A 15119-nucleotide genomic window follows, 5' to 3' on the forward strand; every position below is an offset into this window, starting at 1 on the left:
ACAACATGGATTTTCCTTCTACCAAACTACTCTGCAATCTGTAATTTTTAACCTCACAAGTTTGAGATTGTACCTTAACATTTGCAGGAAGCAGATGGCTTCTGCATACTGCCAACCTGTTGTTACAAAAGCATCTTCCAAGAATTGTTTTCTACCCACAGTCGCTAACCATAATTAACCTTTCATGTGATTTAATAAACAGCAAAAAATATTTGCCATCTCATATTAATAAAGAGAGCTTTTCAGGACATTTTTTCCCCCCTCTTCAAGAACGTAGAAGCTATGGTAATTTTTTGCGTGTGCTTGTTTTTCTTGCCTTTCAAATTATTTTGGGATGCAGTTTACCTATGCTGATTAAAGCAGAGAAGGACAGCAGAACAGTGGATGAGCAGAGCATCTTCTAGCATGGTACAAAGTGACCTTTTATTTCAGGAAAAAAAAGAAAGTTTGGGTGAGAAGCACGACTAAGCGTGGGGCAGAGTGGGAGCACAGAACCCATCGACAGCCACAGTGATATCAAGCTGTGTTTTCCAGATTTCCCACACTCATGATTTTAATGCTTCATGGAGTTTTAAGTGATGATAATAATAGAGTCCTGTAGTGCTTTGACCTTTTTTATATTGAGAAACTTCACTGACTGGTCATTTTTGGCAGAGGGCTCTCTATCTTAATACATATATACACATACCATAGTGACAGACACCTCCAAAGTGCCTGGGAGACAGCTAAGTGAAAAGTGGGATATTTCCATGATTTCATTAATGAATGAAAATGAAGATGTTGGCTAAGATTTACCCCCATATTACAGGGGAAATGAAATGGCAGACATAAGTAAGAAGTTGGCATGGGGGACCAAAGTACCTTTCTGTTTCTGATGGGTAGTTGCTTTGGCTTAGGATATCAAAGGCTTTCTGAAGAGCTGAAACTATAAAGGAAATATTCTCATGATTTAACCAATTTCCATAATGGGAGTTAGAGAACATTATACCTGCTAGGAAAGGAGAATTTTTAAATTAATATTTTTTGTGACTGTTGAATGCTCATCATCTATTAGTATGATAATGTACCTTGGAAATTACAAATACAATTATGATGATAACTGCTTGGCTATAAACAATAAAATAAACTCATATATATACAAAGACAGAGCTGCAGCCCAGGAACTGATTCCAGGAGATGGCCCCAGGTTTTCTGCTTTCTCCTTGGTTTTGCTGGTACATTGGAATTTGCCAAATGGTGTTTGGTTCCTGTTTATTATCAATGTGCTGCCAAGGCTGAAATGGATCAGCTTCAATTAAGATGGATGCACATCAAATTAATGCAAACCCAAGGAGGCTGACTTTGTAGCTGAAAATAAAATATAGTAAAATAATTAAAAGAGAATTTTCTTTCTGAATCTAGAAATTAGGCAAGAGAAACCAAAGACATCAGTGAGACAAATGATTTTTTTTGTTGTTTTTTAAAATAAGAATTAAACTTCTGTTTTTATAAATATTATGTGCACCTGACACCAACCAAACAATTGCAATATTTTCTCTGCATCGCATTTCAGATGTTGGCTCATATATTTTCTTGCCTGGAATACAGCAGAAAACTACCATTTTGTTAGAGATGCCATTTCTTTAACTATTTCTATAAGCCTTTTCCAGTAATTAATGCTCCAGTTATGCCAGACTGTGGGTACAATCCTTATTCTGCTCCATTTTGTGATAATTTTGTCCTAGTCTTGCTCTAGAGATTATTTTTTTTCAGTGTTAGATTTAATCTAGTTTAGAATGACTTTTTAAAAAGTTATTTCCATTAAAAAAATATTTTCCTGAGCAGTCCATGAACACAAAACATTTATCATGATATTCACCAGTCTGAAATATGCAAATACGGTTTTTACTTTTATATAGCTCAGTGAGATACAGGGTAGAAGGAATACAGAATCAGTAATCTTTTATACAATCCTTTTCCTCTTTGCCTGGTACTTCAAGGTGCCCTCTCTGACTCTGAAAATTCAGTTTGGTGCTCCTGTTGTCCTTGGAAACTTTTTTTTAAGCTCAGTTTACAAGGTTTAATGAATTGAATTTAATTTTCTTTTCTTTCCAATTCAGTTTAAAATTCAGGTGGAGTTTTAGCCTTTGACCTTCTGAATCTTTTTTCCCTGTCCAATGTCCCATTATTATTATGATTATTATGATTATTATTTTAATATAAAGCTGTTTTCTTGCTATTGTTTCTTGTTTTGCTTTTTTTTTGGTTTATTTATCCTGTTGGGGTTTTTTTTTCCCTTTATTCCTACAGGATGGTTTAAATAATCACTCCCAGCACTTTTTGGATTCATTGGATCCAGCTCAAATCCACGGGACAAACATTTTGTTGCCACAAGAGCCCCGAGGATCTATAATCTGCAGTTCCTTTCAGTCCCCTGGCAGCCGTTTCCAGCCAGGACGTGTTTGATGGGTTTTTTTGGAACACGTTTTCATTCAAGAGATGTTACAGCAAAATTCGAGCAAGGTCTGCAGTGGTCTGTGTCCGAAGGCAACAAAGCCAGCTTTCTCCTCGGGTTTGGGTTTCTTTTCAGCACTTACCAACTTTGTCTCACAACACCCTTGAGGAGGCAAAAGCACTTTTTGTTCCTTTATTAACAGGCGAGGGAAGCGGGACATTAAAATCCCGGTGGTGCAGCAGGAGGCAGCCCTGGGGACGCCTTGGTGAGGCAAAGGGAGGGTTTGGGGTGATGCTTTGGGTACCCCCCCGGCCTCTGCTCACCTTACCCTCCCTAACCTCCTCTTACAAATTTATTCCCTCAAAATTCAGAGCCACAAAGCTCTGGGAGAGCTGCATTGGCGGGACAGCAGAGGATTTATTTGCCAGTAACCTCTTTGGGGAGTTATTTTTTTGTCCCTCTCCAGCCTGCACATGGTCCTGCCATCGCTGCCACCCCTTGCCAGTTTTAAGGCATTTATACACAGATCCCTGTGGAGGAAATGGGCTCTTTTTGTCCCATATTGCAGATGGGAGCTATGAGAGAGGAAGATTTATGTCACTTGCCCAACTTCGCCCTGGAAGTCTTTGGCAGATATTTTGCACCCTGGTTTCCAACCTCAAGCTACAATTTGTGACCATCGCTCCTGGCTCCACTTCAGCGTCTCCTCCCTCAAAACAGTGATAAGGACAATTGCTATCTTTCACCCTTTTATAACAAATCTCATGATAATTTATTAATATATATTTTAAAACCCTCTCTGTGAAGTGGTTTGAGACTGTGGAAAACTCCACTTTCATTAAAAAGAAAATTAAAGTTATGGACAAAAAGGCTGAAGCAGAAAGAGTAGAAACTGTAATACTAACAGAAAAAAATCAACATTAAAACAACAATCTGCTGCTCCAAGGGTCATCCTGTGATTTACATGGAGTAATTCACGATTTTCCAGCACAGTTGCCGGGCAGAGCTTATAGATCGATGCCTCTGAGGGAATACTAATTTTAAAAAGTATTCATCTCCTCATCAGATGTTGAGGAGTATGGCACGCTTTCATTTCTCCCTGCACATTAGCCAAATTAAATCAAAATAAATATCAATGAAAATATTGCAGAGGACATAAAACCCCATCCATTTGTGCTCTATCCATATGCTGCTTTACGAGACGCTGGGTTTCGCTCCTGCTCCGCTCTCCGCTGCCAGCCCCGAGCGCACAGCAAGGCGCGGAGTCCCCGATGTGCTTTAGGCATTCATCCCTTCAATACTGCACCCCGGGGCCTGCCTGCAGTTTTGTTCTCACCCTGTATCTTCGCCAGGTTTGTTTGTGCCCACGGGCAGCAGCCGTGGCCTGGCCAACGTCTGCCAGGCCAGCTCCAGTCCCGGCCATCGGCTCAGGTTGTGCCGCTGCCACTGCGGGACCAGCCGCAAGGTGCATTCCTGCCAGCAAAAAGTACAATTGCTAAAAGGTGCTTTTTTTCATTAATTATCTTAGGGTGATTTGGACAAAGCAAACATTTCCATGTCCAGGAAGTTTCTTGGGGATGCTGGCGCGTTTGCACCCCGCGGGGTCTCTCGCTGTGCATCTGCATCTGAGGCGCCGTGCAACCTGCAAAGCACGGAGTGCCTGCGACAGAAATCATAAACCACAGCTCAGGGCTTGAAAATGCAACCAATTTGTGCCGGCTCAGGAGCAAGAGCAGCGATTTCTGCTTTTAAAACCGGTGCAGTTTTTAGGGTAATGTGATTAGAGATTCAACATTTCCCCCTCTCATTATTATTTAGCTCCCTCATTTGAATGCTCAGGTTTGAGAGAAGGGGGATTGCTTGGAAATTACAGACGCAGCCAAATTTCTTCCTTCCCCTTTGACAGGGCAGTGCTGATGGTTATTGTTCTTTTCTAGCTGCATTACGCTGTCCTTGATTTTTGTTTCAAGCAGTCTAATGGCATGATGTCAAATCCTGCTAATTGGTTTAGGATTAAAATGCAGGGCCACATCACTCTCTTGATTAACCAGCAGCAAAACTGCTTTTGTCTAGCGATCGTTTCAGAGGAGAAAGAAAATAAAGCATATAAAGGAAGCGTCAGGCTTTTGTCAGTAAAAATACATAGGAAACAGCTTTTTTTTTTTTTTTTTTAAGGAAAAAAAAAATTGCCACTGTGAGGCCCGTTAAGTTTTGACTTGTAGCAGTTCAAAAGCAGCCCTGCGGGGAAAGATCGCTTCCTGAGGAGCAGGGACTGTGCTTTTATCCAGCATCCAGCCACTTGCTGTGCTGCACCGGAGCATCCGCGGCTGGACCTGCTCAAATTTAACACACCAGCAACACAATATCAACGGGAACATCTCAGCCCCATTTCTGGCCTTTCTGACACCCAAACAATTCCAGTCCCAGCCGAGTTTGCACCAGGATAAATAATCCAGGACTGGCAAAGGCTGTGGTGGGCAGTGCAGCACCAGATGCTGGGAGCTGCAGGATCTAGCAGGGACCTGTGCAGGATGTGGAATGCCTGGGGCCATGGGAATGGGGTCTGCATCTGCAGCATCCCTCTGCACTCACACCAAGGACTCAGAAATTAGTTCTGCATCCTGAAATGGGGTTGTGCTTGCTGGGACAGAACTCACCTGTTGGGTAATGAGCATAAAGAGGTAGCTTTTCATGGCGATTATTGGGAGAGGAAGAGGGGAATTCATGGCTCAAATTAAAATAGTACAAGCAACGCCAAACCACTACTTTGTTACCCCTCTGCTATTAAAAAAAAATACCCCAACAAACCCTAAAGAACACCCCCATCAGCCCTCAAAGATTCTCCCTACTGCACCATTTAATCTCTTTGGCTCCTGTTTTCCCTGACCAGCTGAGAGATTTAATTTCCAGGGAATTAGACGTCCAATTCAGGGCATTGTTTTGGGAAATGTGCACATGATTTACCACACACAGTCCTGAAAGTCAGCATTGGACCCAGCGCTCCCAGCACGCTCCAGTCCCATCCCGGCTCTGCCGGGAGGTGAAAGGGACGTTATTGGGAAGGTTTTGATGCATTTGGCATGTCTTTGAACCTGGCTCCCCCAAAGGGAGAGAACGAACTCAGGCGGAGAAAGAAAAAAGGAAATAAAAGGGCCCTTCCCATCTGCCCAGCTGCATTCAATGGGGAGCTTTTTAAAAGGTATAATAGAGGTTTGTGTGTTCCTGCTGAGATTTGTTCTGGTCAACTTATCCAGGGTGCTCAGACGGGGCAGTGTGGTGTGCCCGCCCTCCCCCAGCACCCTCAGAAAGAAATTACAGTGTGTTTCCTTTTTTTTTTTACTTATTTTTTTCTGCTGCAAAAAGTGTATGCCCTGCACACACTTTGCTCTTGCACAAAAGCGACTCAAGCCAACCTCGCTGAAAACTAATGTGGGTGTTTCTCTGGGTTTTTACCAGCAGTGCAGTAAAGCCTGGTGTTCCCAAGCATGGCATTGAAGCATCCAACCCCAAATATCCCTACAGGATCCACCCCAGGTTTTCCTAGAGAGCATCTCTGGGACGGTGGGGATGGGAAGCATCCTAGGGCTCAGACCAGTTTTCCACAGCATCCTGTTGTGGAGGTAAATCAACAGCACACTGGCTGTAGTCCAGAAGTTGTCCTGCTCTTTATTGTGCTCTGTGACTTGTTGGTGTGATTATTAAAAGCCAGGTCGGCTGCAAAGCTGATTTTTTTAATGCACTCCTGGCCCCAGAGCAGATGAGATGACATTTAACAACACCAAATGCTCAAGAAGGGGCCCCGTGTCAGCACCCAACAGGTACAGAAACGCCTGAGAAGTTCTTGGCTGTCATGAGCAGCTTTCTGCTTTGCAAACTATGATAGAAAGAGTGGAAATACGCTTTGTCTGCTTTTCCCTGACTCCGGGACTCCAAAGCAGGAAGATGAGAACATCCTGCACACATGTTAATTAGTCATTCCTTAAAACCAAATGTCACAGCGCTCATATTTAATTCCAAGAACAGACTGATGAATATGTACGTATAGTTATATTTCATTTACATACTCTGGGATTTGTTAAGAGACACCTAATAAAACCATCTAAAATAAATTAGATATTCTCCTAACAACATTTATTTTGAATTCATGTGTATCAGAGGAACATTCCCAATACTGTAATAGTGGATTTTCACAGATATAAAATACATATATTGCATTTCGTAAATGAAGATAGAGAGTTAAAGCAGCCACATTCTAAATGGGATTCGATTCTTGAAGTCGAAGAGACACAAAATGGGACTTGAGGGTTGGGGGAGGCAGTGATTGGGTTTGTAGGAGACCAAAGAGGATGCAGCTCAGCACTCAGAATGCTGTAAGAAAGTGTCCACATAAGGAAAACATTAAAGGAACTGAATTAGCTCCTCAAAGCCAGAAAGAAAAGAAAATCCCCTTGAGACATTTGCATCCTCTTATTTTCGATTTCCCTGTTCTATATTTAATACTTTTAGAAATTTATTTTTTCCTTTACTCAGAGCCCCTGCCCTTGGAGCAGTGTCTATCCAGGTAGCTGCACTCAAAAAAGCCATTCCACCGCAAGAGGCCCTTCAGGGATTTTTTTCCCTTTTCAAACCAAACCAGTTTATAGGAAAACCCCTGTGGTTTTGGTTTTGTGTTTTGTTCTTCCCCCTCTTACTGCTCTGCACCCCGTGAGCTCCCTGGGAGCACAAAAGTGTGGCCGCGCGTCCTGGCGGGCACATCACCAGCTCGACAGGTCCTGCCGCGGGAATTCAGCTCACACTCCGCGGATGTGTGAGTCTGGAACAAATCTGGCTCACTCGCCTGCCTTGGCCAGCCTCTGTAGGGCTAAGAGGGGTGGAAGGCAGTAAAATCTCCTTTCAGTCTATAAAAATCTGCAGAGATATTTGGAATGTGCAGAGGGAGCAGATCTCCCGGGTAAAGCAGAGCAATGATTAAAATAGTCACTTTTCTGACCGTAATCACAATTTAAATACTGCAGCTTTTGTTTGCAGAATGGCATTGGTTTATATTCCAGTGACAGTCACACAACTCCTGGGGTTGTTTTTGGAGTTAGTGGCAAAAACATGTGGTTTGAATTTAAAGTCTTAAAGTTAGAGGATCAATGTTTCTCCAGCAAAGATATTGCCAGTGTCTCTGTGAGTCATAATTTTAAATCATCAGGAGCCTGAACACTCCTCATTAAATGATTAAAAGGAACAGTAATGAAAAGCTAAAAGAAAGGAAAAATATACAACCAGTCAAACAGGAACATCTATTTTCAAAGCAGAAAAAAATACTACCATCCTGACAAAGGACAATAAACTTATCAAACTAACTTATTTTGGTTTTTTTTGCAGTCAAGAATGTAATCTTAATAAAGCAACAAATTTCAGATGTCAGGGTAAGATTACAGCTCTTCTAAACTAGGACTAGAGTTTTCCCATGAACAGGTTATTGCTGTGAGTTCTGGTCATAATTATCTCTGTATTTATGCTCCACTTTCTGAGAATAAAATGATCCCAGAGACCAAGTGCTTGATGGTGAAGTTTTCTGTTGGGATATCAAGCTTGTTTTTCTCTACAGGCTCTGTGTTCACATCTTCCCCAATAATCATGGCCTCAAGTCAGCTCCCCCACACCTCAGCTCATTCCCTTCTCCCCTCCCAAAACAGAAAGTGGGACATGCAGAACTGAGCAGGGCTGGGTTTTGCAGACCAGCTTCTGTATACAAGACAGAGGAGCAAATATAACTCCATTGGGTGTAAAAACATACCTCAGCTGAGCTGCCTTTTCCTTCCTCAGAAAGATTAGGGGCTGTCCAGTTCTCCAAAACCATTCTGACCAGTTTCTGTAAGGCCTGGCATGGGAATGATTGTGGTTACCAGAGATGGTGCTTGTTGGAAACCTTGGCACATGGAGTTTACAGGAATTACATTGGGTGGGTTGCAGTTTTGCTCCTTCAGTGCCTGTTTTTAAGAAAATACATGAAAAAAACAAATAAACAAAATATAAAAAAAATAGGTAAGTGTATTGACTGAGGAATTACATAGCATAAATAAATATAAATACATGAGGCTCGATGCCTGACTGTATCGATACATTGGCAAGAATTCAAAGGTTATATTTGAAATGCAGAAAATAATCCAGTGAGTCATCTTCCCCACGCTTTGGCTTGCCATCCTCTCCCATTTTCGCTTTGACCCAGGAGGGCACAGCACACAGCCTGAAAATAGGCGGTGGGATGATGTGGTGTGGCTGCACTGCTCTGCTCCGCGCGGGAAGCGCCCAATCTCATCCACAGGCAAAGGGGAGGGATGCTCAGGAAAAGCCTGAAAAATGCTGCTCTCATAAGCAGCCTTATGCTTTTCTTTGAACTGCATTCCACCCTCCAAGGGAAATGAGCAGATAAGAAGAATCCCCACAAAATAGGTGATAATAATAATAGTGATGATGAAATGATGATAATAATAAAATAATGACACATAGAAACACAACACCCAAAGTCACTGCATTTTTAGTCCACAGGTCCATGGACTGAAAAATGAATCACAAACAAAATCAGAACAGGAAACTGAAGGCACACGGTTTAAATACGAAAATGAAATTTTGGATTGTAACATTTGCAAATGTAAAAATAGGATTCAGCCTTAGGCTCCATTACAGATGACTCCACCATGACAGCTTGGCAAACTGAATCAGTGACTTACCTTCCCAAAAACAGCTCTTTTCTAGAAGATTTCCAGGGCCAGAAAGTGGTTGTGGTCTGGCTGAAAGTGTCTTAATGCAAATGGCCAAGGTGGGCACCTGAGAGCAGAGAGGTGGCTCCAACACCTGGGTCACCAAACTCTTTCCTGATGACTTTCTGGGGCTCTGCTCTCCAACTTGCATTAGATGCTGCTTTTAGAGGGGACAGGACTTTTCCACAGCATCCCCCTGGTCTGAGGGGTATGGCAGGTGCTGCACCAATCTCCAAATCTAGTCCTGGGCACTTAACTCCTCTGCAATGACCTTGTGTGACCCAGATGGAGATGCCCTCCCCTCCCTCATGTCCCTAAACACAGAGTGCAATCCCTAGGAGAGAGCCTGTGTTTACATTTTTGTATTAATCTGCTGCTTTCCTGGAGAAGGACTCTGACAGCCCTGATCCGTCCTGTTCTGGTCCTCCACTACTGAGCACCAAATCCTGACTCACATGAACCTGAGCTGTTGGTCAGGTTAAAGGAACTTTGAATTTACATATATAAAAACACCAAAAAACAAATATATACATGTACACACATATAATATATATACACAGATGCACACGATTGTAAGGGAAAGTTACCTAAACCTCTGTGATTCTAACCATAATAATACACAGTAATAGTAATACATTGATATTTCATTTATAAAGACCTAGGGCATAATTTAGAGAAAGAATTCGTAAGAGTACAGTACCTGGCATATAAACAGGCCATTTCTCTTCATCCCACCATTCTCCTGTCCTTACCCAAGCCTTACTACTTCATATAAGCCATATGACCCTTCACAAACTACCAACATAATGTGTTCCTATATAAGATATTAGCTACACTCAGTTTTTATGCAGCTTTGGATCCCCTTTCCTAAAGCATCCTATGAGGGATCTTAAAAACAGGTGGGTATGTTTGCAAGAGCAAGCTTTCTCCCCCATCCTGCCATCTCTCATCTTGCCATCTTTCATCTTGCTTCATGGATTGTTCCATTAAAAGAATTGAGCACTGGGAAAAAAAAAAATGATTGAAGTCTTAAGACCTATGTATTAAGATACTTCTCTTTTTTTCTTTTGCACATTGGAAGGAGTTATCTGAGAGATGCGTCAAATGTGGCTGTTTCTTATTTTATCTTCTCAGTCCAACAGTCAGGCAGAGTCACACATGGGACACCATGATACAGGGCTTGGTTAAGGATGTAGGAGAACATTCCCTTTTCTCTCTGCATCCATCCACACACCAATTATATGTACAACATGGGTGTCTGCTAAGCAATGGATTCAGCACATTCACCAAAGAGATTGTTTACTTAATAATTCCTCCAAGTATGGGAAAACAACTCGGTCCCCAAGGCCAGTGTGGTTTTGTTCTGTCCTGTCCTTGGAATATTTGTGCTTTTCAAGTCCCTGGAAAGGACTTTTGTGCAGCAGCATAAACCCCTTTGGTGTGCTACCATGTGCCTTCCCTTGGACAATTTGTATTACAGAGGAGCTACAAAGAGGCAATATGTTTGGAATGGCTGATAGAGGAATATTGCTCATATAGGCAAAACATAACATTTTTAATCCCACACTCATTTAATTTTTTAAGAAAAATAAATGATCCCTGTATCTTGGCATATGCATCATGTTGAAATGGAGCCATTACTCTGGGCAGCTTTTTCACAATGTCTTGCATAATGTAGTATGAAAATCATGTAAAGCTCCTGCGTTTGTATCTCAGAAGGAAAATAAAAGGCAGTTAAATTACAATGCAAGAACTAAGCTATGAATGGATGTTGCATTCAAGAAGTCTAATGCTTAAGAGGGGGAAATGACAAGATTTTTTTTTCCCCTCTTCTAGATATTTTATCCTTGCAACAAGCTCAACCGTCAAATGTTTCGAGAGAGGTCAAAACTAGTCTATCTGTCTTTTTTATGTGAGTTTGTGAAAGGAATCTCTCCGCGTGGAGTTGTACAGGAATTGACACGATAAACCTAAATGGCTCCTTTACAACTGTTAGGGTTTTCTGTAAACACATGCTGTCCTGCCAGCCAACCAGCTTCAAACCCGGGTGCTGAGCACAGCAGATGGTCTATCCTGCCGATACACTCGCTACTAATTCATATTTCAATACACAGCTTTGCTGCCTAAACGAAGCCACTGCCTTCTGAAAAGTTTTAAAACTTCCCATAACTGGTAATCCTGGGGAGGTTAATTGTGATGGAGGGGAAGGCTGCAAAGAGGAGGACCCTGGCTGTCACAGGAATGGACATTTTGGAGGTGCTCTGTTATGCGTTGCAGACATGAGTCCTGCCATGCAGTGCCTCCTGCCAAAGGAAAACAATGGCATGGCTGTGCTGCATTAATAGAGGAATAAATAAACCCAGAGAAATCAACCCTGCAGAACAAAAAAGGTAATGGCAATGAAAAATAGGGCTACTGGCAACACAGTGGCCACAACACCTTGTTGTTGGCGTGGCCATCTCAGAGGAGGACTTTTAGAGGAAGGCAGGTTTTTGGGAGGGATGCAGGATAATGCAGCAACTTAAACAGCTGCCTTGACCCTTACTGCACCAGTTCTGCTACTGCTGCTATGTGCAGGAACATATTTTGGCATCAACATTTGATATAAAAACCCTTGACTAAATAAGTTTCCTTTCTCATCTCCTGCAACAACCAGCTATCACCTCACAGGTTTGGGGAAGATGGTGCAGTACGAGATCACTGTCTTTCCAGTGGGCTGACAGAGCAGGATTGGAAGGAGAAATAGTTATTTCACCTAGAAAAAGAAAGGAGCTGAGGAAAATGCAGGTTCTCTGGGATTTTATGACTTTATGATGCCGGGTAGCAGGTTTATGGGACTGAAGGTACCACAGACATTGTAGTGTGCAGAACTTTGGGCACATCAGCCCAGGGCTTGCCACTGTGTCCTGTGGCCAGGGCATTCTGGTGTCACCAACCAGTGACTCTGAGGGTGAACTGAGATCATACACTGGTGAGCCATGGACCACTGCTGTTCCTGATGAAGGAGGGCACAGGAGACACATCCTAAACACTCCACAAGTGCCTGAAGATAGATGGATTTGGCCTGGAGCCCCCACGCCATTGTATTAACTTCTCTCCATTGCTGACAACTGCTTACACCAGAAAGAAAAAATAAAGCTAAACCCCTGAAGGAGCAGTGATCCTCAGCATTAATAACCCCTCTCCTTGCAAGGGGATTGCTGCTTGAATTCCCTTTGCTGTGGTTTTATCAAATGCTGCGCCTCCTCCACTGAGCTGTGATCAGCTGGGCGACTTCATCAAGTTCAACACTAAGTAGGAGCAGAACCTCCTTCTCAAATTCATTTAATCTTTCTCCCAAAGGAGAAACGCGAATTCATATTAATTTTCTCTTTTTATTTCAATTTACCAACTTCTCTTCCAGACATTAAAGTATAGAGGTGTTTCCAAATCCACAGTTTTTTCCTCTGGCTGTAACAGAGAATGAACAGCTCTGATAAATTTTTTAGAGGGGAAAACAGTACAAAAGTATCCCTAAGAGAGGGAGAACAACCATTGTTTTCATAAACTATTTTGGCTTTCCTTGGTTAAATAGTCTCAGATGTATAATGTGGTTTATTCTTAAAACAAACCTCCCCCCAAAACAACCCAATTTTGAAATCTTGTGTATTGTTAAAGAATAGAAAACTAAAATCAGGTATTGCTCCAGAAGCCACTCACATTATAAATAAGGAGAACATAAATCAGCAGCAAAACAGTCTTACAACTTAATGACTAATTAAAAAATACTAGTATGCAATTAAGGAGTGTCCTTTGATAAACATGCTGTACTACATGAATTAGCTCTATGCAGACACACAGCATTGCAATAATTTATTATTTTTATATCCTAGGCATAAATGCATGGCATGTGTGCATGTGTATTATATTGATGCAAGGTAATGTGCAGGGCTCTGTGTGTTGCCATTTGAAATGAAAAATCTACTTACTGTAAATCAGATAACCCCTTCCATTTGGATTTAAACCTTCTCCTTAGCACACCTACTGCCAAGCTGTGGGTGAAATGCATGGGAAGCATTTCCAGAGGGAAAAGTGGAAGCTAATGAGAAACAGCCACGTGTCTGCGCCTTTTTGTGAGGCTCTGCAGGGCTCTTGGTCCATCAGATGGGAGTCATTGTGAAGGGCAGTGGCACTGTTTCTGATGGATCAGGGGGTCTTGCCTTTCCAACTTCCTTCTGGCCACCTGAACCAATTTCAAAGTCTTCTAAATGAGACTTATTCCCATCACACACATCAAACTGCAAACCAAATCCTGCCACTTGCAGATCCAAAAGCCTTTTCCCACATCCGACTGCTTCTCTCCATGCCTTGACTGAAGGCAGTCATTGACAGACACAGCATTACTCACATTTTGGGTTCCTGAGACCAGGATACTCAACCCCAGGGATGGCATGAACCATGTTGCTGAAGAAGACTTAGAACAGAGCAGGTGGATGTAACAAGATGTATTGACCAGACTAAAGATGAGCAGCGAAGCAACACAAGCTCAACATGCCATCCCCCAGAGATTATCTCCTTTCTCCTGCAGCCAGGCTGTTTAGATTGGGAATACATTTTCTAAAATTCTCCTCCTTTCTTACTTTCTGGAAGATCCTCCCAGAAATTCTTGGCTCCCTGCAAGCCATGGGGGGGTCTCAGGGTGCCGCTCGGGTGGACAAGTGGCTGCGCTCCTGCCTGGAGGCAGAAACCACAGCAGCAAAAAAACAGATTTCACGAGAAGAGCAGGGGAGGGAGGGGATGAACAAAAAAAAGGGAATGTGTTAGTTAACTTCGTGTGGTTGTTCGAGCCACTTCCTGACACCCGAGCGAGTCATCTGAATTTAACACATTTCTCTTTTGCATTTTGCAGCTCACCTTTAAGAGAGCACAAGGCGGAGGAGGTGGGAATATATGGACTTCAGCCCTTCCCATCAGTTTCCCCCTGTTACTTTCAAAGATTTTCTATTTAGAAAGGAAGGCTTTGCTTTTTTTTTCCTGCTGTTCATACATTACACATACTTCCCAGCCAAAATATCTTGCTTGTATATTTTTTTAATATAACCTACATTACTCAAAATTGTTCTAAGAATAATTAAAGAGAATTACTTTCCCCATCCCTTTGATTTACCTGAGATTCTATTTTTGAAGAGTTGAAGAGTGTTTTAAGAAAAAAACGTTTAAAAAAAAAAAAGAGAAATTAACAATTACAGAAAAAAACAATCCCACATCCTCCTTCTTGTCTGAATCTAATGAAAATGTTTAAACTGCATGGATATTTATCCTTATGAAAAACATATGAACAAAACAAAACCCCCAGTATTCTGGTGAGATTCTGTAAACAGGACAAAACGTTAACTGCGGAAATATATCATTTAAGACCTTTATTTCCTTCTAGCTCTTTCCAGGCACCAAACGAGCTTTGCATGCAGATTTTGTTTCAGCTGGGTGGAATCATTCTCATAACTATTCTCCAAAGCCCAAGCTCTGAGGTCAGCCCTGCTCTTTCTGCAATGGGATAAATATTAACAAGTGTGACTAACCCATTCCTTGCGCCCTTCTTAAATTTTCCAGAGTGTGTCAGCAAGCATGAAAGCCAGAGATCAAAAAAGGCAAGGGTTTTATTGTTGGAACCGGATGGGAACAGGGATGCAATATAGGCAAAGTCCCAGCACCTCAGAGAAGTTGGTTTATAACAACACAAATAAAAAATGAGGGAATTACTGGGCTACAAGAAAATGACCTTGTTCTCCTGCTCAAAAATGAGTCAGTTTTCACTTGACCCCTACAATAATGGTTTACAAGGGCTGGAGCAGTGCCCCAGGAGCAAACCTGGCCTTTCCCTGTGGGTCCTGAAAGACCCAGGAGGGAACAGAGGTGGTGGGGAAGGTGTAATATAGCTCAGTGCCTCCTGTGCA

At 42.2% G+C, this 15119-nt stretch overlaps 1 protein-coding gene across 6 annotated transcripts in view; it reads right to left on the minus strand.

The window, feature by feature from the left end:
* Positions 1–15119, minus strand: part of LOC111932915 (FRAS1-related extracellular matrix protein 1-like) — an 85314-nt gene that overhangs the window by 15800 nt on the left and 54395 nt on the right. For 3 of the 6 annotated variants that reach the window (XR_015273699.1, XR_015273697.1, XR_015273698.1), the window contains one exon: positions 7098–8415. Coding sequence is in view for 3 of the 6 variants with exons in the window: in XM_086841687.1 (XP_086697813.1) it covers positions 3862–3907; positions 8223–8415 (239 nt within the window). In the remaining 3 variants the exon portion in view is untranslated. Of the gene's footprint in view, positions 1–3184; positions 3908–7097; positions 8416–15119 lie in introns of those variants that run through there. The other 3 variants (XM_086841685.1, XM_086841686.1, XM_086841687.1) reach the window with 2 other exon arrangements.

This window comes from Cyanistes caeruleus, chromosome 9 (assembly GCF_971803275.1).
Source record: "Cyanistes caeruleus chromosome 9, bCyaCae1.hap1.1, whole genome shotgun sequence".
Lineage (NCBI taxonomy): Eukaryota > Metazoa > Chordata > Aves > Passeriformes > Paridae > Cyanistes > Cyanistes caeruleus.